Source organism: Etheostoma cragini, chromosome 15 (genome assembly GCF_013103735.1).
Source record: "Etheostoma cragini isolate CJK2018 chromosome 15, CSU_Ecrag_1.0, whole genome shotgun sequence".
Taxonomy (NCBI): Eukaryota; Metazoa; Chordata; class Actinopteri; order Perciformes; family Percidae; genus Etheostoma; species Etheostoma cragini.
This window is the reverse complement of record NC_048421.1, coordinates 14,732,942-14,757,218: the sequence shown is the minus strand read 5'-3', so window position 1 is coordinate 14,757,218 and position 24,277 is coordinate 14,732,942. Positions and strand designations below refer to the sequence as shown.

The 24,277-nt window shown below is 41.9% G+C and overlaps 2 protein-coding genes across 3 annotated transcripts in view; one reads left to right on the top strand and one right to left on the bottom strand.

Annotated features, from left to right (window-relative positions):
- Positions 1–8,221, bottom strand: part of cdk12 (cyclin-dependent kinase 12) — an 18,905-nt gene extending 10,684 nt beyond the window's left edge. Inside the window, exons 1-5 of one of the 2 annotated variants that reach the window (XM_034894755.1) lie at positions 6,215–8,221; positions 4,683–5,366; positions 2,040–2,219; positions 1,803–1,942; positions 1,512–1,682 (exon numbers count right to left, since the gene is read on the bottom strand). In XM_034894755.1, the coding sequence (XP_034750646.1) occupies positions 1,512–1,682; positions 1,803–1,942; positions 2,040–2,219; positions 4,683–5,366; positions 6,215–7,392 (2,353 nt within the window). In that variant the 5' untranslated portion in view covers positions 7,393–8,221. The remainder of the gene's footprint in view (positions 1–1,511; positions 1,683–1,802; positions 1,943–2,039; positions 2,220–4,682; positions 5,367–6,214) is intronic. The other variant, XM_034894753.1, reaches the window with a different exon arrangement.
- A 1,709-nt stretch (positions 8,222–9,930) lies between these two features.
- fbxl20 (F-box and leucine-rich repeat protein 20) lies at positions 9,931–23,488 on the top strand. Its single transcript, XM_034894837.1, has 15 exons — positions 9,931–10,496; positions 14,479–14,540; positions 15,341–15,395; positions 15,539–15,613; positions 15,754–15,848; positions 15,949–16,017; positions 16,098–16,193; positions 16,464–16,590; positions 17,134–17,208; positions 17,808–17,938; positions 18,504–18,564; positions 18,737–18,781; positions 18,868–18,924; positions 19,028–19,240; positions 22,027–23,488. The coding sequence occupies exons 1-15, from the start codon at positions 10,455–10,457 to the stop codon at positions 22,132–22,134; spliced, it is 1,311 nt and encodes a 436-aa protein (XP_034750728.1). The 5' UTR covers positions 9,931–10,454; the 3' UTR covers positions 22,135–23,488.
- Positions 23,489–24,277: the final 789 nt, after the last annotated feature.

The window sequence follows — 24,277 nt, the reverse complement described above, 5'->3', positions numbered from 1 at the left end:
TATATATATAAATATTCAGGTTTATAATATTTGTTGACAGCCCTATCACACCCTGATAATAAAGTGCAGATTTTGAAACATGGCTTACAACCTGATACACTGATTTAAAGTTGATCTGATCAGATTCAAATCACTCCCAATCTATTCAGCCTGAATTGACGATGATCTGATTTTCAACTAAGGGTGGCAAAAAAATGTTAGGCAGGATCACAATCTTATCAGGATTCTTTTTTCATGTTAGTCTTAAAGACTATTTTAAAAGTTAGTGAACCGTCCACCCTAACTATTTTCCCTATTTAAAAATTCTTTAAATATGTATTAGTTACTTTTCAAAATCCACATAACTACTATTCCGGAATTTATTAGATCTACCGCACATATTTAAAAAGAATACACAACTTTAAAAGCTTGTTTGCCACTTCCTTCTTCTAAAACAGTGGTTAAAAAAACCAGGAGCAAATGGCAGGATTACATTTTTTATTAAATAAGATTAAGACAAGCGTGTTAACTGCATGCCATTAGCGTGTCATTAACAACCAACATGTCTATTTTTTGGGCAGTTTTTAGGCCTTTATTGACAGGACAGCTGAAGACATGAAATGGGGGGGGGGAGGCATGCAGCAAATGGCTGCAGGTCGGAGTCGACACCCGGGCCCCGCTGCATTGAGGAGTAAACCTCTATATATGGGCGTCTGCTCTACATACTGAGCTATCTGGGCACCCAACAAAGCCTGTCTCTAACAGGTAGGCTACCAACAACATCTTCACTTCACTCTTCTCTCCTCCAACTTGATCCGTGTGGAGAGGCTCCTCAGTGAAAACACAAGCTTTCAAAACAACCAATAAAAGACTGCTAATGGTGGCAATGTCTGTGGGGTGTTTGCCCCATATCACGCTCGTTCCAAACTCGGGCTGCTTAAAGTAGCCTAGAGATAGCGAGTTTATTGAATTTGGGGAGATTTGTATACAGCAGCGATACTACTTATTTAGAAGCAAGGCTGCAACTTGTATACTTGTATACAGTGGGAAACATTGCTGATGGCATTATAAGAAATGATCTCCCTGTAAAGCAAGACTGTGCAGACACGTTAATCGTTCATGATCTTATAATGTCATTCACAACTACTTTCAACTGTGAATTAGCTTAAAGGTTTAAGTTTTAAATGACAATATCTAAAATTTGTTTTTTAGACACTGTCTGTGGTTTGTAAAAACAAGGTATTGTCAAAGGTCCTACTTTTATATGAGACATTTGTTTTATTGTATTTGTTTTAATGGTATAATTTTCCCTACGAGTATTACTGCTGCCCTGAGCCATGTGCACAACGCTGGGGGATAGAACAACCCCACCATGATCAGGCCTCTTTCAGGCATGTTGCCGTTTTCAGCTGGTGGAAAACATTTCCTATGTGTCACTTATTATAACTAGAAGAACAAAGTTTCAGTCAGACAGCAGTGGAGCAGCACTGTTCTTTTACCCAGTCCTGGCAGATAATATGTAACCCTCTTACCTTTGTCCTTTTTAAAGTCAAGTGCATCCTGCTTGTCAGTCACAATCTCCTTCATGTTGACAACACTGCGGTGTTTGAGCTGCCGCAAGATCTTGATCTCTCTAATGGCTGTGATAGGGAAACCCTCCTTTTCATTGTCCAAACGCACTTTCTTCAAAGCCACCAGTTCACCTGCCATGTTGAAAAGAGTATTTTAATAACCAGTCACATGACAATTAAGTTTTTGCTTGTTTTAACAGAAAACCAAACATGAGTACTAGAGTGAATGAAGTCCAGTTAACATTCCCTCACCAGTGTCTTTGTCCTTAGCCTTGTACACTTGGCCGTAGGTGCCTTCCCCTATGATGCCAATTATGTCAAATTTATCTACACAGCGTTTGCCCCAGTCACTCTGGGTATGTTTGCGCTCACCATATCGTGGGCAGCAAATCCTGTAAACCATCAAAATGAAAACCAGATTAGACTTAATGTGGGATTAAGAAAATTAAGATTGGAAGTGGGTGAGTCATAAAAGAAACTGAAACTGACTTTGGTCTCTTCTTAAGGACTGCCTGGGGTAGCGGTGTGGCCTGGCGCATGGGGGACTGTGGGGGTGAGGAGTCGCCTCCAGGCAAGGTGGGCGGTAAAGGAAGGTCTATGAGTGACGTCCGGCTGCGAACTTCCTTCTCCTTCCTAGATAGCCTCTGAGGAGGGGTGGACTTCTTTGGACTGACGGTGCAAAATACAAAAGTGTTTTAGAGAAAAGTATAGCTGATTAAAGAGACATAAGAGAAGCACATACTGGATGTGTGCTTGAGAGACACTCCTTGATTGTGCACCCAAAACACCATATTTTCACCCAGCTCACTCATGCAATTCTATAGGTGGGAAAGTGAAGAGCATGAGCCTTAGGGTGCTTTCACCTGCAAATTGGTAGACTTGGTGAGATTCAGGGGTGAAGTTGCAACATTGTTGCATTTTTCATGTGTTCGGTTTGCTTTGAGACTTTGTCAAATGCACCAAATTTTGTAAACAAATGTCATACGGTGGAGGAGAGAAAGGAACTGAAGGAAAGGACGGGAACTGATATGAGAGAGACATTTTAATTTTTTTGTCACGCAGACAATTAGCGATGTATGGTCATAATAGGATAGCAATTTGAAAAGTTGTCATCCCTTAAATCATACATAAGTCCACAAATTGTGTGAAAAGCTGAAATTGCTCGTCAATGCAGTGTATTCTGGTTCAATTCTTATATTTGGGTTGGTTCGCGTTCTCACCTGATGTGAACTCTAGTGAACTTCAAATGAACTTTTCAAATAAACTCTTCAAAAAAGTCTCACACCACGCCAAATAAGCTGACGAAACGCTCCAGGGTTCGGTTAAAATGGACCAAACTGCTCAGGTGTGAAAGCCACCTAACATTAACAGGAGTTTTGTGATAATCTACGATCAAAGTTATAAGGTGGCTCTTACTCTTCATATATGGTAATGTTTATAGTAATGACCAGTAAACATACAGGATACAGGGTGTGTAGTTAAAGGAAAGTGAACGTGACCATGTGTACCAGGGTAATTAAGTAAAGAGGCAGGCAAAGTGCCACCAACAAAATCCTAAGTTTTTTTGGCAGGCTTTAGAGGGAAATCGAGGCTGTTACTTTTATCCAGACTTGCCATTAGGCATCTTGCTTATAATAGATATCACGATTCTCTTCCTTGATATTTTGACCACAAAAAAAACAAATTGGCAGTATCAAACTGATTTTGTTTAAAACTCACAGAAAAAAGTAGCAGCATTTGGGATGCTGTAGGCTCATAAAATTAAATGAGAATCAAAGTCATTAGAAAATGTTTTATTGACTATGATTGTCATTTAATTTATAACTTCCAACTTTTCAGGCGTTTTTTGTAGTGTCTTAAAATGAATGAGGATAGTGATAATGAGATACTTTCTATCGTTGCATTTCCAGTAGTGACAAAAAAGCAAAAAAACGTTTTACTCCTCTGATTCACTAGTTTGTTTTAACGCCGCTCCCTCTCTTCAGTCATTCTCTAGCTAACTTGAGGGCGCTCGTTGAGCCTCCATCCCAAACTCTGCCATTTCGACCAGTGAACTTTGCTACTGAACGGGCGGCTGTGGCTCAGTGGTTGCCCAAGTGTCCTTGGGCAAGACACTGAACCTCAAGTTGCCCCCGATTCTGCGCATCGGAGTGTGAATGTGTGTGAATGTTTATCTGATGAGCAGGTGGCACCTTGTACGGCAGCCTCGGCCACAGTGTATGAATGTGTGTGAATGGTGAATGTATCCTGTATGAAGTAAAAGTGCTTTGAGTAGTCGTTAAAACTAGAAAAGCGCTATATAAATGCAGCACATTTACATTTACTGGCTGTTGAAACGTTGACGTCTATCTATGACAAGGTGAGTTGCAGGCGCCACCATCAGCTGGCTTGAGTCGATCTGAGAACGGCAAAATCAGACCACTGCGACCTTTTCCTGCAAAGTCTTAAATGGTTAAGTCTCGTTGCAAATCTTTGGTCTAAATTGGGCTTAAAGTAGGCATAAATAATACCACCATATGTTACTAAATCTAAAGTGATGTCCTAAAATGTCTTAAGTAGAGATATCAGGCCTGGACGATAATCAGACAGTTTTTTGGCAGATCACCTGTATTGCCTGATGAAGTAAAAAGTTCGCTACTTCGGCCCTTTGCTTTAGTTTCCCTCACCACTGAGTCTGACTTAACGTCCCTCCCACAACACCATCCGACTATCCTCTACTGGGTATTATGTTGAAAGTTTCTATTTTATTGAAGAATTGCTTAAAGCATTTAAACAAAGTTTTGTGTTGGAGTTTGTAACATTACAAAATCTTAACTTCAACTTAAAGATTTTCATTTTCATTGTATATGCATATTGGTTGCGAATGTCAATTAGAATAACTACCAGTAACGGGTATTGTCTTAAAAAAACTGTATCGTCAATTCCCTTGTCTTGACGTGAGTGTTGATGAACGTATAAAAACAAAAGAAAAAGTGATTATTTCCATGTTCATGATGTTTGTACTGTGGGCTATATTTTAAGAGAAAAGATGAGCGTTGTAGAAAATGGGAACTTTCCTCCGTAGAGATGTGAATGCACCGGGTCTAAAGAGACATATACTGTATGTCTGTACCCCAGTTGGGCGGTACTCACCTGTCCTGAGCGTTTCCCAGCAGTGCAGGTGGTAAAGGCAGGAGAGGCAGAGTGGACGTCTTGTGGAACGGGATCTGGCGGACAGGGCTGCGTGTATGAACCGGAGCTGGCGATTTGGCCTGGGATATCGCTGAGGGTGTAGGAGGCTGAATACTTGTTTCTGCCTGAGGTGGCGGTGGAGGAACTTGGATGGCTGAACTGGGTGGCAGAGATGGAGAGGGCTGAGGAGGTGGTGCAGGGGAGGAGGTGGAAGAGGAGGGTAGAGGTGCAGTCACCTGATCTTCACCATTGGGATCATCCTGGGGTAATGGCGCAGGTGGTGGGGGCAGAGGTTCTGCTGCTGCCGTGTCTCTTTCCGGCTGTGGAGCCACGGCTTTAATAGGCTGTAAAGAGGAGGAGCCTGCAGATTTACGTGGTGGTGGAGGAGGGGAAGCACCACCACCACTAGCACGAGCGGCTGCTTCTGCAGCCTGCCGTTCCTTCTTCCTGCGGCTCAGCTCTGCTCCCAGGCTGGAGTTAAGTGGCAGGCGAGAGGAGGGAGGAGAGCGGCTAGTGGGCCGGTTGCTGTGGCAGCTTGCCCCCGCTGCAACAGAGGAAGTATGCCTCTTGCTACGGGAACGAGATGGGGAGCGACGAGATGACGAGTAGTGCAGAGGGGAGCGACTCCTGGAGCGGCCAGAGCGTCTAAATAAAAAAACGAGAACTTATTTGAAATGCCATTAACAATGCCAAACATATAATTTACGAAGTCAGAGAATAGGATACAACATGTTGCGTGCAATAGAAAATATTTATTTTTAATATTATTTAGAAATTGTTTATATTTAATATTACGTCCATTACGAAATAAAATGGCAATTGATCACATCATAATGAAAACAAAACCATGTGGGCCTTTTGACATGGAATACAACAGAAGTTAAAATAGATATAAACAAGGTCAATTGAACAAATTAACGGTTGCTCTCAAAACTGAAGGCCAGATTTGATCTAAAACTTTGAAAGACGCTGGTTCCTTGCCTAATTTCCTAGTTTTCCTTTGACAGTACAGATATGTGCCACTGTACGGGTCAATTAAAGAAAATATTTGAATGACCAGACATACGAGTTAAAAAAATGTATGGGAAGATTTTACCAGACTCACTCACTGCTATCTTATTGGAAACTGGAACTGCAACTGGAAATGATGACTGGCTTTGTATGATAATGGGAAAATATGAACACAGTATTACATATCTTATTATCTATAAAACCATGTTAAGTGTTCTCACAACCAGATGCCAGGTTTTTACCTTAATCTTCCTTTGAAAAGAACCATGGCTTAGAGCTACTGTACAACTTAAATGTAAACATGTATACTAAAGTATCTGCAAAATAAAATGTCTGAAGCTGCCTCTCTTGCCTTAATGTGACTTGCTAGGTGTGTGCGGCTATGCAAAACACTACTAAAGCTGATTTGATGGGTAAATTGGTCTGATATTCTACATTTCCCCTATCAACAGTGCAAGCTATAGCCAGCAACATATACTCACCGAGACATGGGGCTGGTGCTGGAGGACCTGCGGGTGCCATAGGGGCTGATGGAGCGTCTCCTTGAGTAAGGGCTGCTGTCCCTCTCATAGCTGGAGGACCTGTGTCTGCTGCCGTAGGGGCTGTCGGATCTCTGTCTGCTGCGGCGGGTCATATCCCCATAAGGACTGGGGCTCTGCTGGGCCACCCTCCGCCTGGAGTAGCTGTCATCCCCCTGCTGCCCGTACCCACTGCCCTGTGGACTCTCGCTGCCAGCCCCTCTTCTGGGACTGGGCGAAAGAGCAGAGCTGGGGCCCTTTCTGCGAGGGCTAACCCTACTCGAAGACTTGCCCTTAGGGCTTGACTTGTGGCTCTTGGAGGACTTACGGTGGTTCCTGTCTGCTCGGTTTCTCTGGGAGGAGCTGCGGCTGGCCTCCACTCGGCCCTCTCTCCGCTGTTGCTTGTCTTTGCGAGCCTTCCCTGAGCGACCGCTTTCCTTGCTGCGAGATGAGGATGTTGAGGAAGTAGTGCTACCTACACTAGCTGCAGGCTGTCCCTGGGTGGAGAGCATCAGCTCCCCACGTTTAGACTCAACCTCTGGCTGGACCTGGCGTTTGGAGGGGCCTGAGGAGACAGCCTTCTCCTTGCTTTTTCCGGAACTCCCTTTCTCGCGGTCTTTGCTGCTCTTTTTCTTGTACCCACGTTCACCATTCCCAGGGTCTTTGACTTTGTTAGGGTCCTTGGACTTTTTCCGGGAGTGCCTGTGGCCCCTGTTCTCTCTGCCGTCGACTTCTCTGTCGACACTGTCTCTTTCGTAGTCTGGTGAGGGCTCCAGTCGGTCCCCGCCCCCCCTCTCTGAAGGCCTTGAGGACGGTGGGTCTGAAAAAGTGTCCGAGTCGGAGCTGATATCATCGTACTCCACCAGAGGCTTCACCGTGTTGACACCAGGTGGCGCCGTATCGCCGAGGGTAAAATCTTCGGATCCCGGTGCCGCCGAGGATCCCCGATTATGTTTGGTTGATTTATGCCGTTTGCGTTTTGAAGAGGAAGAGGACATTGAAGCTTTTACCTGCACCTTGCCATCTTTGCTCGTCTTGTCTCCCGCAGAGGTACGAGTTGAGGCCTGGGTATGGTGTGGCACACCGCTGGTGCCAGATTCCGGCTTCCTCTTGGTCCCATGGTGTCGGTCCGACCCAGGCATCCCTCACGCCGGCGTCGGTACCTCTCCTGCAACTTGGCCTCGGTGGTCCAGGAAATTCATTCACAGGAAAACAGTAGCTACTCCAAATTCCAAAACAAAAACGTTACTAAGCAGAAACAAGGCAAGAAAATACACAAAATAAACACACCAGGCCGCTCACGTCCAGTCCTCCTCAACGCCAATTCATTGTATTGAGGTCGACAACATAGTTCGTCGAAGCAGAAAAATGCCAAGGTGGTTCTCCAGTGCTGTAAAGTATGTACTTTGAATTAGTCAGTGAGTGAAAAAGATCCCAACCAAACATCGGAGCATTGTGGTGTCGTATCCGTCTCAATTTAGCTAGCTAGCACCGCTAGCCAATGCTCGGCGGCTAGCGAGCTGACTCGTAAAAAAGAAAAAGTCCCTTTGTGAAAGGTGTCCTTGTCCGGTGCCAAGTTAAGTAAAGGTGTTTTTTTCCACAGAATTACGGTCTTAGCATTCAGAAACAAGCAAATGCCTTCATTAAAAGACGCTCGTTTCTCGAATAAAATGAAAACTTGACCCGGTTGGTACTGTTTACATGTTCCCTTTAATGTAAGTTTTATCCCCTATAAATTCAATATTGATTAGAAATCATAGTATTTTCGTGTGCAGTAGATGTTCCAGTTTATTATCAATGGCTCTGGGAATCAACCAGGCCTATATTTAGGGCGATGCTAGTGGATTTAATATCATCCACAGCCCTATCTCAAGGAGACTACAAACGCCATTGTGGCTCCTGTGACTAGCAACTTCTGCGCGCACAGCGAAATGAACCGGAAACCGGAACACTGTCAATCTTTGGCGTATCTTAGCAACGACCTATTGCTACACACAGCCCGCCTACTGAGGTCGTGGTAGCGCGCCGTAATCGCAAAAGAGACATATCCATCTGCACAAGCTATAACAAGAAAATGTTTTAACTATTACATGACCTGCATTTGAAATGAAAGAATACACAGCATCGATATCACCGGAAGTAGGCTATCAGGATCATGGCGGGATTTAAATTGTAATCATGGCATGGCTGTATTACCAACAGGCAAAGTAGGCAACTGCCCCTGGTCCCTGAAAGTGAGGAGTGCAAACAAACAAAAGGTTATCAAAAAGGTGCAAAAAACAAACTTTCACAATGCCAGTAATGTGAACATGTTAACAGGTACAAAGTCCAAATATACACAAGCCAAAAGTAAGCAGTTAACGGTTGATAAGGTGCGAACCCAAACACAGCTGAAAATGGCACAAAAAAAAAAAAAAAAGGCAGCTGGAGAAACCCCCGTGGATTATTAAAAGTACCCCATGTCTGTTCTGCGTGAGTAGATAGATTGTAGAGTTTGATAGAGTGGGAGTAGTGTGGAGTTGAATGGTGGAAACTTTTTTATATAGAACAAAATATTGTATGTGACAAAAGCATTATGCTTGTCTCAAGTCACAAGTTAGGTCTAGTAGGAAGCAATTAAGTCAGACTTACAGAGAAGAGTGGAAACAAGGATATACAATTTTAAAACAAGTTGTTCTTCAAGGAGTTCAAGTTGGTTTTGCAGACAAAATTAAAAAAAAAAAGTTCATCATGCAATTAACATAAATTAGTTGAACAAGTAATATACACTAGCAAGCTATTTACTCTTTACTGGATACTTTATATAGTGAGCCAAGTCCAGTTGATAATGGTAATTGGTCAAATACCCCACACTGGTACTAGATTTGTGCTGTTACAGGCCTTTTAGTACAGCGGCAAAAGACAAGTGGACATCACATTACGCATTTAGTTTATTCTAAATAAACATTTATTTCTAAAAACAGCATGATAGTTGTAAGTGATATTTCAATCAAAAAGCATTTTCAAATACTAGAATCTTACTCAGATTTTAGCAAAGTAGTGGACAAAAACACGGGAAACACGTTATAAAGCTTATAATCATAATCATAATAAAAAAAAAGTTAAACGTCATTGTGGCATTGAACCGTCGAGCGTGTGTTGCCAATATGATGACGCATTATGACGAGCTGTCGCCCTGGATGCTGATTGGCTCTGCTGTCTAACTGGGGCGTGTTCAACGAGAAAGAAGAAAGTGGCGTTTCCCACAGTCATTTCTTCAACTGTCTGTGGGAATAACAAGTTACAATGTATGTTTGAGAAAAATAAATGCAATAGAATATAGTTAATACGATTTTAAATGGCTAATGTGTCACAATAGCACAAATGTTTCGTTCCTGTGGCCATTATAGTAGGCTAGGCTAGACAAAATCTTATTGTGACAAAAATTATGAACGTTATATTTGGCCAACACTTCACCGGATGGCCATGAAGTGGAAATTACATTTGACATATTAGACATACATGCTATTTATTATTTCGGCTGAATCGGGGAAAGCATTAACTAGGCTATGTAGGCCTATTGTCGTAATTTCCCTTTGCATTGTGGTTTTAAAATATATCGCTGGGATCAAACCTTTTTATTTAATTAATTTCATAACCTATCTGGTCAGGAATCCTGTTGCCTCTAGCCAGGTGTTCGTGCTACGAGGGTTGTCAAAAGGCTGACACCCCATTTTGATATCTTTGCTCCTGGGCTTTAAGACTCGGCCCACACGAAGGACCAGCCAACATCAGTAGGCCAAGTAGCAAGCAGTTGTTTTTTGTGCTTGGCCAATACATCAGCGCAGGTTCATTATATGTATTAGTTCTAAGTGATGTAGGGGTTGTTTAGCCTTCCAGCTCCATTTTAGGCTGTCAGGTCCTACTCCTGTTGGGCTATTGTGTGGATGGATGGAAACCTGTAGGGGGAGGAGGAGGTGACTGCGAAGCGAGCAGATAAGACAACTGGCTGATTGGCTTGTTGCTGTCTGGGGCTTCTATTTTATCAGGAACAAGAGGTCTGGCTGTTTGTTTTACAGGCCGAAAAACAACGACATTGCACCCGGGAGCATACCGAGAGGACGGTAGCATGGTAGTCGTGGAGGGGAATCGGCAGGAAGAGGGCCCGTATCTGCATTTGACTTCGTCTACACCGAATTCATTGAGTCGGTAACCAGCGTCCGACATGGGGAAGGAGGTAAATGGTGTTTCGCGGAGTAGGTTTGAGGTGAGTTGACCATTAATATTACCTGACAGTCATTGACACACATTCAACGTAGCTGTTAAACACGTTAGGATATGGGCCTACGTGGTGACCGTCGTTGTATTTAGTGTAAAACTGCGTTTATGGTGAGGCTGTTGCAGCTTCCGCAGTCAATGTTTGGGATTAAGTCGAACGCTGTTCTGTTCAAATCAAACATAGCCCAGGCATGGCATGTTATTTCAGTAACGACGTTGGCCTACGTCGGTATTTTCCACCGAACCTATCAAGTTATTTATCCATCCAGAATTGAGGGATTTTCGGGGACTAAAATGTTGTCCTCATTTCACTTTGCGCCGTCAAAACAAAGACACTGAGGCTACACAGCACGTCGAGGACAGCTCCGACACCCATTATTTACCAGGAAAATAAATGGGTTGACTTCAATTTTCTAGAAAGCTGTTTAAAAATTGTCGCCATGCCTGCTGGGATGGGATTTTTATACTTTTGTTGGGTTGTCCGGTGAGCTGGATTGTTGTGCATCATGTTCATGGCCGCTGCGGTTGTGGGGGCCTCGGGTTTTGTCTGCCGTGCACCCCGTGATAGCACAGAAACTATCAACAAATAGGCCCAGACTGCCTCAATCTAACACGGACCATAACCCATACAGATAACATAATGGCCACATGGCCACACTAAGCTACTGTTGGTTCTGTAGCATTTACTATTATGCAAACTTTGTGTTGCGTACGTAGCCTAGCTAAATATTTTGGTGAAAACTTGTCTATATCCGGCCGGTGACATTGGGCTGTGTAGCCCGGATACTTTGTGGTGTTTAATCTCCAGCTAGTGTGGGATTTGTGTGTGGTTTCATTTATTTTTAACGGTGCAACAGCTGACGACTCAAAAGATTCAGGCCGTTACCTTCTGGCCCGACTACGGCAGAGCTACTGTGTCAAGTTAAGCGGATTTGGGCCAGGAGAAAACCGGAAGTGGTGCGTCCTTGACTTTAAAATAAAAGTTGCACATTTGTTATTAAATTCATGTTGAGGAGGCACATGCGCAATAGCTTTTATTTAAACGGGAGTAATTGCCAGTCTTCCTTCAATTTATGGTTATAAGTGAAATATTTAAATTATCCATTTTGATACTGTATAGAGTTAGAAAGTTACAGCCCCTGTCCCATCACAATTTATTTAAGACACGCAGACACAGTAAGTCTATACAAGTCTAATACATAGACTGAATATTGGTATTAGATTATAATCTGTCTTGATTGTCATTGTGCAGTGTAGGCTACAAGTACAAAGACAACGACATGCAGTTTTTGTCCAACCAGAAGTGCAGAAAAGGGCAAAAAAAGTGCAACGCCTGCGTATCAACCTCTTTAGGCCTAGTCCGTTAATGTAACCGTTAGTCTGACAAAGGTTCTAATCTTAAACAGCAACATTTTGGAAGTTTGTTCGAACAATGTATAACCGATATGATGGCTGTGATACAATTTGTTTTATCCTAGTGTTTTTATTATAAACTCGTCACCATGCTGTCAGTCGATAAGAAGAAATTGAAATCCTATTTTGAAGTTGCATTTACTGTATACTTTGTTACACTGGAAAATAATGTCTGTTTTCTTTTAGCATGTTGGTAATGTAAATGCCATTTTCATTCCTTAGTTTATTTTTCAGGGACAATGGTAACTATTTGTTGGTGAACTTGTATTGATGAAAATTAATAGAATTTATTCTTGCACTTTAGTTGAAGGATATGGGATAAAAACACACTATACCCTATTAGGTTATTTCATTAGAGTAAGGACAGAAGGCTAATTGTATAAGAAGTCTGACCTCAAAGATAAAATAGTTATTGGAGGTCTTCAAAAATGCACAGTGATCAAACCCAATTGCTACAATGTATGCGAGGGACAGTTTTATTTTGACAGGCATTACCAGAAATGCCCTCTTGTGTTTTGTCTAGCTTTACTGCTCTGCTGTAGATAGTGATCTGTTACTAGCCCTAAACAAAGGACAGCCCTCTGAAAAGTAGAGACTGCTACTATTAATCTCACCACTGTCACTTCATTAGCACCACTCACTTCATCACGTCATCTGTCTCCAAAATTCTGTCTAGTTTATAGTTTCTATTTTTTTATTCTGGTCTATTTTACTACTTTTTTTTTTTTCTTGCTTTCTTTGTTTATGTAAGGTATTTCTGTTTTACTGCTGTAACAACCACATTTCCCCGATGGAGATCCATAGTGAATCCTATCTAATAACTCCTGATTATAGTTCCCCAATTCATAGGACTATGAAAATAATAATCATATTGTGATTGACATTACCACTGTGTTGTGTATAATTGTATTGTATAATTGTTTGTGTTGATGTAAGATTTGTTATAACATTTTAAACTGTAGGCCAAAAAGAATGTAATTGCTGATGGCTTGTCTCTTAGGTATATTATTTAATTTGTCCTTAACTACATCTATGGATGTACGGAAGGCTAAATTAAATATCTGAACCATATTTGGCCACTGCTGTAATGTCAACTAATGGTGTAAATCAAAGATACAAGAGCCAAACCGAATTTATTTTTTTAATATTATCAGTAAACAACATACATAAGAGTTTTTCTAAATGTATTATGACTTTTTAGCTTTAGCTGGAGGTTACAGCTCACCCAGTTTTTTTTCTTTTTTCTGATGCCTCACTGGCTATAGCTGACCAGTGGAGAAAACATAATGCTCACATTCATGCAGCATCAGGTTTGATTACAAAAGGGGACAGTTTATGCTCATTGACCATGCACATCTGGTTCTTTGGAATTGGCCCTGGATTATTTTGCCAGAAAAGTGTGTGTGAGTGCATGCGTCAGACTGAAATGGAGGGGCTTTGACCAGGAGATGACTGAATTTCTATAAAGGCAGACTTGTCATTTGTTTTCCTGAGCTGATCAATAAGTTTAAGTGTTTTCATCAAAATGTTGTAAATGAGGTTTTAGAATGGACACATAATCAAAATAGCAGACAGTGAACTCCAGGACCCATTCACTATTTATTTTAAAACACAAATAAACATTTCATTTATTTTGAGAAGCTTCACGTTCGTACTTTTTGATGTTTTTTGTTTATTTTGGACATAAATTCCTTTTCGATCTTGTAACAGATGTTTGCCTCCTGTAAATAGCATGCACACTTTTTATTGACACGCTAAAGCCCCCACCTCTCAATTACCCTGTCCCAGGTTTAGATTTATCTTTTCCAAATATATGGAGGATAATAGATGTGGCCAGATGTTGCTTCATTTGCAATGTTGTGACTGAGTGGATCCACCCAAACGTCATTGTATGAACGTCTTGTATTTTGCAATCTGGCAGAGTATCAATTTCCACAAATTATGGGAACCCTTGAGTCATCTAAGTCTGTGTGGTGTGTGTGTGTGTGTGTGTATCTAACTAGATGGGTCTTTTAATAAATGCTAATTTATTTTCTCTTTATGTACTGAGGCCTTATCTGTGGATTATAGGCTAGGTTTTGCGCTTACACAGCATGCAGTGATTTGTTTGGAAATCTGTTGGTTATTTGCAGAATCTGGAGCAATTTTCACAGTCACAAATGACATATTGTAACCGATTCCAATGTACATTCTCAGTACATGCTCATGTGGACGCTGTTTATTTAACAGTGTAAACAATGCAGTCCAGAGATACGGCGAGAATTTCTATGCAGAAACGATAATATGAATCAGGCCATCCCAGCTCTGTAGTCGACAGTACAAAGTCTTATTCTGCTGGTTTTGCTTAGAAGACTCAAATCCAAGTCTCCTGTGCTGCTTTATCTCTGGTCACCCCAGTGTTTTCCAATACTTTACATTGAATCTATCTCAGATGATGAGATCATTTATCTTTGTTTATATGCTGGGGCCATCCTTGACGGAGGTGAGTGGATACAGGGGGATCCGACTATGTTAAAACGGCCAGGATTAATATTATCCTCTGCACACTTTTTTTTTAGATGTTCACAAACAGTGATGAGGCGGCCATCAATAAGAAGCTGCCTAAGGAGCTGTTGCTACGGTGAGTGACATTTCAGTACCCTTAAATTAGAATATCTGTAGGTTTTGTTTTTGCAAGCGGAAATGGCATGTTGCATACTTACCTTCCTGGCTTCCCTCCCAGTCCATCCATTCATTCACAGAGCCACAATTTGCCTTGCACCACCCTCCTCCCTCTGCAACTCCCAAACACACACATTGCGAATCTCACAACAACATACTGTATGCTCACTTGCCCTTAAACAAATATTTCAACTAAACTAACCACCTAGATGCAAGTTTCCCCTCATTCCCCACCCTTCTTCCCAATTCACAAACTGCAATTAAAAACAGATACCCGAGGCTATAAAGCATTCAAATTGAATGCAGGCACACATAAAAAAAAAAAAAACGAGATCCTTTGAGCAAACAGAAAATGAAGGCCATAACTCAAGCCTCGGCCTTGCCAGCCAAGCTGCCTGTGCTGCTCACTCTGTGATGCTTGGCCAGGTTCAGTGCCCTGATTTGTGAGGCTGGAAGGCTGCGCTGGGACTCCCTGCATCCCTGCTTCAACTCTTATACAGTTATTGCTGCATTGAGGGATCTTATAGTTAGTTTTAACCTCTGTTAGTTAGAAGGAGATTGTGTGTCTTCCTCGCCAGGACCCTACTTTGAGTAAACTATTCATCCTGCCAACAGTCGAAGACAATATTAGCTGATTGGCTCCCACTCCTGTGCTGTAAGTGAAAGCTGAAGCAGGGTTGAGTTGGTCAGTTTAGTGCAAAGAGGAAGCTTCTGGCAGCGGGGATCAGGGTCTCTAAACCGTCCCTGTCTGTCTTCCAGAATCTTCTCCTTTCTGGATGTGGTGACACTCTGTCGCTGTGCCCAGGTCTCACGGGTGAGTCTGTGTTCACAAGGTGTAAGTGTGTATGCATGTGTGCGCAATTGTGCTTGTTTTTTCTGTGTGTTTTGGTGTGTTTCTGTGGTACGTTTGAGAACAAACTTGACCCTAAATGTCTGTCTCTCCCTCCCTGCTCTCAGTCCTGGAATGTTCTCGCGTTGGATGGCAGCAACTGGCAACGAATCGACCTCTTTGACTTTCAGAGGGACATTGAGGTGAGTAAATCGGATCTACTCTTACCTGGAACTTCGATCTTTGTTGTGTACTTTTCCCTTCACACCTAGATGTGTCATTACTTTAAATAGAGGTGTAGAAATTTACACCGCAGGCTGAGCCGATTTTGTTTTTGTTGCAGGGCAGGGTGGTGGAGAACATCTCAAAGCGATGTGGGGGGTTTCTTAGGAAGCTGAGCCTGCGGGGTTGCTTGGGTGTGGGCGACAGTGCCCTGAGGTGAGTTTGTCGAGAACGTGGCTTGACAGAAATTCGAGTTTAAGTTCAGACCCTGGGGAGAGCGAAACCCAACCAGTTTGACTTTGTTTTCTTTCTGTAGGACTTTCTCGCAGAACTGCAGGAACATTGAGCTGCTTAGTCTGAACGGCTGCACCAAGATCACTGACAGGTAGGTGTGTTATTATGGCATGCCAGTGTATCAAAAGGGCATTTCTTCTTCACAACGCTCATTGTCTTTCTCTTCTGCAGCACCTGTAATAGCCTCAGTAAATTCTGCCCAAAACTGAAGCACCTGGACCTGGCCTCCTGTACCTCGATCACCAACCTGTCACTCAAAGCTCTCAGGTGTGTAGGTTCAACGTTGTGATGTATACTTCCATTGAACATACAATACTTATTCATCACCCTCTGATACACCTATCGTCCCTCATTGATTTCCTCTGTTAAACCTACACCCGTCACAAATGACATACATCAAAAGTAAATACTTAAATGTTATGAATTTCATTTTGAATATGGGTTGTTCAAAATTGCTGTTCTTTTGCAATGTTTATCTTGCTTTTTTTATTTTTCCCTACCTCTCACCTGTCCTTTTTTCTAATTTGCTCCTGTCAGTGAGGGTTGTCCCCTGCTGGAGCAGCTCAACATCTCCTGGTGTGATCAGGTCACCAAGGATGGCATCCAGGCCCTGGTGCGTTGCTGTCCTGGACTCAAAGGCCTTTTCCTCAAGGGATGCACACAGGTATGGTGTGCGCTTAGTAGGAGCTGGAGATGCAGACCAATGGCTGATGGTGTAGGTGCTTACAGATGTTTGAATCCAGTTTGGTTCCATTGGGGACTTCTTAAGTGCCCGGTTCTTTTTGCTCAACTTGCACTCGCTCATCACACTAACTACCAAGTTCCTCTTATTCTCATTCCAGTAGAACACAGTTGCTGCTGCCGCAAACATAACATGCATCACTTCCCGTGTAACAGGATGTTTTTTGTGAAAGGGCATACCAGACACAGTTCTAGTCAACACTACAGTGTGAAAATACAACCACGTATTTTGATGACGATGTCACAGATCATTAACTTAACTTGTACTGTCAGTTGCCAGAGGTTTTAGAGGTGTTTTTTTCCCGGGCTGTTGAGTTGTATTGCACTATGCCAAGAGAACGTAATGAGCATCCTTTAAAATCAGTGACGGTAAAGGGGTTTGGAGGGGAAAATCTTAGTGTGCTTGATTAAATATTTAATAAGTGTTTGATTTCAGATGACTTTCCTCTGTGAATCTCTCCCATAGCTCGAGGATGAGGCTCTGAAGCATATCGGGGGTCACTGTCCAGAGCTGGTCACACTCAACCTGCAGACATGCTCAGTAAGTACCCTTAACCGTTCTAGAAGATGAATCACATTGATCTAGAAAAACAATTTTTGCAATTTCAATGACATTCTGTAGTCCCATTTCAGATTGTTTAAATGGAATGATTCTCTGTAAACATTGTTTAAAAAAAACCTGCATCTGGACTTTGTGCATAAAGTGCACAAACACTGTTGGTTAGTTTCCGGTGTATAGTAAAATTCCCCTCCTTCATCACCACCTGAACGCTCTTGTCATCCTCCTCCCTCTCTCCATCTCCTCCTCATCTCACACCTCAGGAGCTCATCGTCTCAGGAGTTGCTCCTCTTCCTCTTCCTTTTCTCTTTCTTAGCTTCTTCTTACCTGTTCTTCCTCTGCTTAATCTCCATTGAGCAATACTTGAAAACGGAAAATACAGGAGAAAGAAATTGCTCTCATGAGCTGGGTGTTAGGGTACATGAATATATGTCAAGTTACACACTGATTGCGTTTGATGCAAAGTTACCAGTGAGCACAGGAAAAGTTGGTATGTTTTCACATATTACAATTGTTTGGGATTTAGGTGACTACCCCCCAACACACACACACGCACAAATACACTCTCTTTCTTTAAGCAGCAGATCACAGATGAGGGCCTCATCACAATTTGCCGGGGTTGTCACCGCCTGCAGTCTCTCTGTGTATCGGGCTGTGCCAACATCACAGACGCCATCCTGCACGCCCTGGGACAGAACTGCCCTCGCCTCAGGTAAATGTGCACACACATCCTCACTCTGAACTTAACTGTGCACCCCTTCCCAGATCCTGCAGGACACCCTAAAAAAAACTATCTTTCCATTTAGTCTGAAAATCCTTTTCATTTTACCTACTGAGTAAGTCATTATCTACCACCTTAAACTTCACTTGTACTTGAGTTGATTTCAAGAACATTGTCTGATTTATTGGCAATCTTGATCCTGGAAAACTGATGTTGTACCTTTCTTTAAAAGACTTCCGAAATGGGTGAAACGTCAACTTAATGTGTGATATTCTCTTACAGAATTTTGATTTCTTGCAAAAATTGTTTTAAGCCTTATGATTTAAATTGCTCGCTTAGATGGATTTGCTTGTCATTGTAACATCATTAGTATTAAAAACTTGATTAGTTATTTAATCCTTCAGTAAATATTAAGGTAATAATGGGGATTGTGAAGAGGAATATAAATTAAAATTGATCTTAAGCCTCACTAGATCCAGTTGAAGTCCCAAAAAGTGACTGACTTTAAGTGATGCCACTGTACAGTATAACTCTCTACATCTCTTTCTCCTTTTAGAATATTAGAAGTGGCACGCTGCTCTCAGCTTACAGATGTCGGCTTCACTACATTAGCAAGGGTGAGTGTGGCCTCTACTTCTTGGTTGCAAGACTTTATGCTCACAGGTGTAAATATTTGAAATTGAAATCACATTTGTTTTATTCCCAAAACATCTCAAACTAAATATTTAAAGATTTCACACCCGAGATCACATTGTTTCTCTCTGTTTATTGTCTCTTTATCTGCTGCAGAATTGTCACGAGCTTGAAAAGATGGATTTAGAAGAATGTGTGCAGGTAAATAAACCGTCCGAGCAATACACACATACTGTTTCACCTGTTGTATGGAGACTACAGTTATGCATTTTTTCTTTTTACATCAGATCACAGATGGAACACTCATCCAGCTGTCTATCCATTGCCCTCGTTTGCAAGTCCTGGTGAGTGTATGGCTGCCACTCCTGTAGTATTTACAAGCACTACATCACAGATTGTTCTAGCAGACAGTTGAGTAATGGCGCTCCTGTGTTGGTACTCTGGTAGAGTCTGTCTCACTGTGAGCTGATCACCGATGACGGCATCAGGCACCTCGGCAGCGGCCCCTGTGCTCACGACCGTCTGGAGGTGATCGAGCTGGACAACTGCCCCCTGATCACAGACGCCTCGCTGGAGCACCTTAAGAACTGCCATAGTCTGGATCGTATCGAGCTCTATGACTGCCAGCAGATCACCCGCGCCGGCATCAAGAGACTAAGGGTAAGATACGTTGGCACTGACAACAGTGAGTACACACTGGTTAATATGTAGAATATACTGTAAACGCCCATTATGTGAACATGTCATTCTGGTGCAAAATTTGATCCAATCAGTGTTACAAATGTATATATTTTCATTGGCTTTATGCTTAATGATGTTAACATGGATCGGGACCTCTAAATAACTGTATAAGCTCGGCTTTATCTTTGGCACTGCCCATTGGCGTTAAATCCGGGCTCAGCCATCCAGGTTAGTTTTAGACTCTGGAATGGAGTAAAGTAGATCTTTTCCACAAAACAGCTTCCCATTGCTGATGATTATTAGAAGTCAACTCTTAACGTCCATAAAATCACATCTCTTGTGCAGCCACTGCACCTTTGCTGAAGGCATCTCACTGAGCTGTGCAAACATTATCCCTGATCCGAATTAGGATCATATGTATTACTACAAGTTTTAATTGCAAGGATTTTGCCTTGGTGTATTTGGTGCACACAAACAATATTATTAAAAAGGGAATAAACAATATGGCAAAGTACTGTACCAACAACATAAATACAGAGTACATATATTAAAATAAAAAATTATATAAAAAGACACTACCAAAATGACAAATGTACATTATAACTATTTTAGAAAGGGGGGGGAAGGAGGATGTACATTTTACTGCAGGGTGTGCAAAAATACTGATCAGATGCCGCTTTCAACAATAATAGTCCAGGATGTGTGTTAATGTGACTTGGGGGGTTTAAGAGTCTGTCAGTGAGGATCCTGGGCCTTGTAGAGCGGGTGATGCGCTGCAGACTGCCCTTGCCCTTGGCTGTGGCAGCAGCGACTCGTTGGTGATGGAGCAGATGAGGACGGTATCCATGATGGCATGTGATGTAGAAGTGCCCCATCATTGTCTGGGCCAGGATTACCTTTTTGAGATGCTGCAGGAAGCACATCCTCTGTGCCTTTTTGATGAGGGCGCTAATGGTCAGCTCTCTCTTTGGGTACCCTGTGGACCCTGTTTCAAACCTCCAGTAGAGCTACTGTATGTAGCAGGTTTTATGGGTGGGTAGGTCCCCGTTTTTGTTTGCATGTATGCACACAGGTGACATGATGTACGTTCCTGCCAATGGTTTTACACTATCCCTGTGATCAACAGGCGAGAGTAACGCACAAGAATCTCAGTAATTCAACGGCTAAGGTAGAGAAAAAGACTGAATGCAAGTAAACATGGATGTTAACAATGCAGTTTTTAAAATTTAAGAAAACAATCCGCTTTGCAAATGTTATAAGGAAGGAAATTTGTTGCACAGTGAACACATAATGTAAACAAAACTTCAAAAGTTATTTTTTTAATAAAGAGTAAATTCCATCCTAAATACAAACTTGTTATCAACCAATGGAGCATACTGTAGCATATATTTGATCAGGTGGGTGTAAAGTAGCAAGCCTTTCTGAGGAGTCTGAGTGATTTTTAATTGAAGCTAACAACATTCAAGATGGCACATCATTTCAGCAGCCTGTCACTCAGAGCTGCCACTAAATGCTGTCTAACAATAGTAAGGTGAAAGCAAAGAGCAGGACTGCTGAGCAGCACTACAGTCTCCAAGTGTTTTAGTTTACTAGGATCCCCATTAGCTGCAGAAGGTCTGCAGCTTTTCTTCTTCAGATTAACACCATACAGTACATAACAGACAACATTAAAAGGGAAGAAGAGGTAGGTTTAAAACAAAACCAAGCAAAGTAACACAGCAAACCAATACTAAAAACAAACCATTAGTAAAATAAAAAGATAAATAGGCAATTCTATCATTAACACATTTAAATGTCTTGCGGACTAGATGTTTTTCATCCCTTTTAGTCCCAAACGTAAACCTATATCAACTCCAAACCATACACATGCAATACATCACTGCCTTGTGTTCTCACCAATCAATCTCAGCTAGTCAAATATTTAAATACTCTATTCTAAGTTTTTACACTTTTTGTATGTGCCATTCATATCCATTAAAAAATCTTTGTTTGACTAATGGTGAGGAAACGGGAGTGGAAGTGGAGTGTAATCGTCAGTATGATGGACCGGGATCAGGGCTGCACAGGCGCATAGAGTGGCTTGTATATGTTAAAATAGCCCCATATCATCACATACCCTTCACCATACATAGAGAGGCCTGGTAAATACAAATGGGGCTATTTTAATTCCAAAGGCCAAGGGAACATTATCAGGATGCATAGTATCCTGGATCAATGAATTAACTGGCCTTCAAAAATAAAATGTGCCTGCTTCTATGGTAATTTAACATAGGGTTATGTATACTTATGCCCACTGTATTTTAAGGAAGAACATTTATTTATTTACAATACATTATGCATTCACAAAGAAAATTGGTGTCCTTTTTTAAAAGGTTAGATTTTCCTAAATCTTTTGAATCAAGGCTTTTTTTTTTCTCTTTTTCAAATCAACTTTAGCATGGGTGTGTAAACTTATGGAAGCCACTGTATGTTTGGGCTGATTAGATGCATATATTTAGTCCAAATTACACTCTGGTGTTGGAGTCACCGCTCCACCCTCAAGATGCGATGGATCAAAACCAAGGTGTGAAATACAAACTGAGCGATTATTCTGTCCAGAGAGAACTGGTCTCATCAGCATTGGCTTTCATGCCTGTATTTAATTTTAATCTAAATAAATCGCAGCCCTACTGGAAACATTTGTTGGAAATAACTTTCATTTATTCAAAGTATTTGTATGATCCATCAACACATTTCAATCTATTTTTCTTCTTTCCTTCCCACAGACCCATCTGCCTAACATCAAAGTGCATGCATACTTTGCTCCCGTCACTCCGCCCCCCTCTGTCGGGGGCAGCCGCCAGAGGTTTTGCCGCTGCTGTGTCCTGCTATGATGTAAAGACAACAACCCCCCCCCCCCTTTCCTCTCATGGTGTCCCTCATACACGCTCCCTGCAGCCTGTCACTTGCCCCCCCCCCCCCCCCTCCCTTGGAGCTGCCGAGAGATGGACAAAGCCAAAACACGCTACAAGGTCTTCGGTAACGTTCCCAAAAACATTCCCGAATCTCTCCACCACACAAACACAGAACAGACACAACACACTACCATGCACAGATTTTCACTTAAAAGAATGTCGGAACGTTCCTGGTAAACAAAACATGTAAAAAAAAAAAATCAAATGTGGTCACCACTTTTAAGGGATTTAACTTTTTTTCACCAAATAAAGTAAAGAAGAATCTTCCCATCTAAAACCATTATTCTGTATTTCAGGGGAAGTGAAATCCTCTTCTCTTATTCAGCACTTTGAGACCGCTTCCAGTTTTAGCCTCTAAACAGAATACTGAAAAGGCTGAAAAAATCCCTCTTAAGCACTCACACATACAGTACTTCCCTCTGTGTAAAAGGTCAGTTAACAGCTACCTCTAGACAGGAACTGCTTTGTTCCGCTGGCTGTTAATTCAAAAAAGGAGCAGCGATGCAGCCGGTAAACTGCTGACACCTCCAACACACAGAAAGCAGCAGAAAGCCTAATTTTTTGATTAAAAAAAAAATGAAAAAAAAACACATGCAGCTATTTGCACTTACAGTAAACAATGATGAGACACTTTACAAAGACAACCATCTCAGAATTCAACACACACAACAAATCTTCATGCATACACTGAGCTTGCTACACCTGCACCCTCACCTCTCTCTGTGTCTCTGTTACAATCAAGAAGCTTCAATATACTGAAGACAAAAAAAGACAGTTTAATATTTTTCTAAAAAAGGAAAAAAATGGACACCAACTTAGACTCACAAGTGGGGACTTGAGAAGATGCCAAATGTTGCATGTAACACCTCTAGTTTTTTAAAATCTAACTGTAAATATATATATATATATATATATATATATACAAGGACTGTGGAATCCAAGAGTCGAATCCAGCTAAACAACAGATGATGATATGAGATGGGGTGGAGATTTTTTTTTTTTTGGATGGGTCTTTCCGAGGGAACTATGGCAAAGCTCACACATGTTTGTTTTAAGTGTGTTTAGAATATGTGCTGGAGCTTTGGACAGTCAAAATGAGCCAGCACTTAATCTGGTGTTTGACAGACAAACTGCTGCTGGGCTGGGAAAGCTCATGTCAACAACAGAAAAGTTTAAAAAGACATTCTTCTGACTGAATGGAGAGAAAGAAGAAAAAAAAAAAAGTCTGACATAACTACATGAATTCATGCAGTCAGACCAGAACAATGGAAAGGAAAAGCCAACTGAAAACAATCAAAGTTCGTCTAATTTCAGTTAGGAAGACTTCATTTAGTTGCTCTTGTTTTTGGGACTGTTCGGACGACGAGGAACTGGTGAACCAAGCGCAGCAGTGAGAGGACGTCGGACCGGCATCAACGACTCCTCGACTCCTATGAGGCCTCGCGGGGGACAAAGTGACAGCGTGTTACAGCCTGCCACCTGTTATCTCCTCTGTCTGTCTGCTACCGGTGACGCTGCCGGAGGCACACAGCGGATCAGACCGATGGAGTTGCTGAAAGAGGAAGTCAACCGAATCTTGAGCGCACAATTCTGGCCTGGTGACCGAATGATTTTTGTCACAACGGAGGGCTACAATGGGCTTTGGCCCCCTGCCCTATAAAGTATTGAAGCCTTTTCTTATGGATTATCTTCTCCTGCACTGCCGTGTCTCTTTTTCTTCCAATTTCTTTTTTTTTTTTTTTTTTTTATATAAATGTCTCTTACTGCTTTTCTTTCTAATTCCCTGTGGATCTCTACCTTTTCTCTCCTTTGCGTTTCTGTTTTGATGTGGTTTGAATTGCGCCTGCTTTGTGTTTTGAAGTCATGAGTTCAGTTTCTACAAGTTGAGTTTGAGCCCTCTTCCAGTCCTCAGTTTTGATCTGATGGTGTTTTTGTGTTTTTATTAAGAGTTTATTGTTACTAAATGTCCAGAGTGTAGCCCTTTGTCCAGGGGAAGAGTTGGCGCCAGTGCAATTGTAATAAATGTTGGGAAAAAAATTGAATACAAGAGTTGAGAAGTTCA

What these genes read in the sequence shown, in the direction of transcription:
- fbxl20 (XM_034894837.1), top strand. Translation starts at nt 10,455, where the DNA reads ATGGGGAAGGAGGTAAATGGTGTTTCGCGGAGTAGGTTTGAG. An exon ending in CCTAAGGAGCTGTTGCTACG is followed by an intron (nt 14,541 to 15,340) that starts GTGAGTGACATT and finishes TCTGTCTTCCAG; the next exon opens with AATCTTCTCCTTTCTGGATG. An exon ending in TGCACCAAGATCACTGACAG is followed by an intron (nt 16,018 to 16,097) that starts GTAGGTGTGTTA and finishes TCTCTTCTGCAG; the next exon opens with CACCTGTAATAGCCTCAGTA.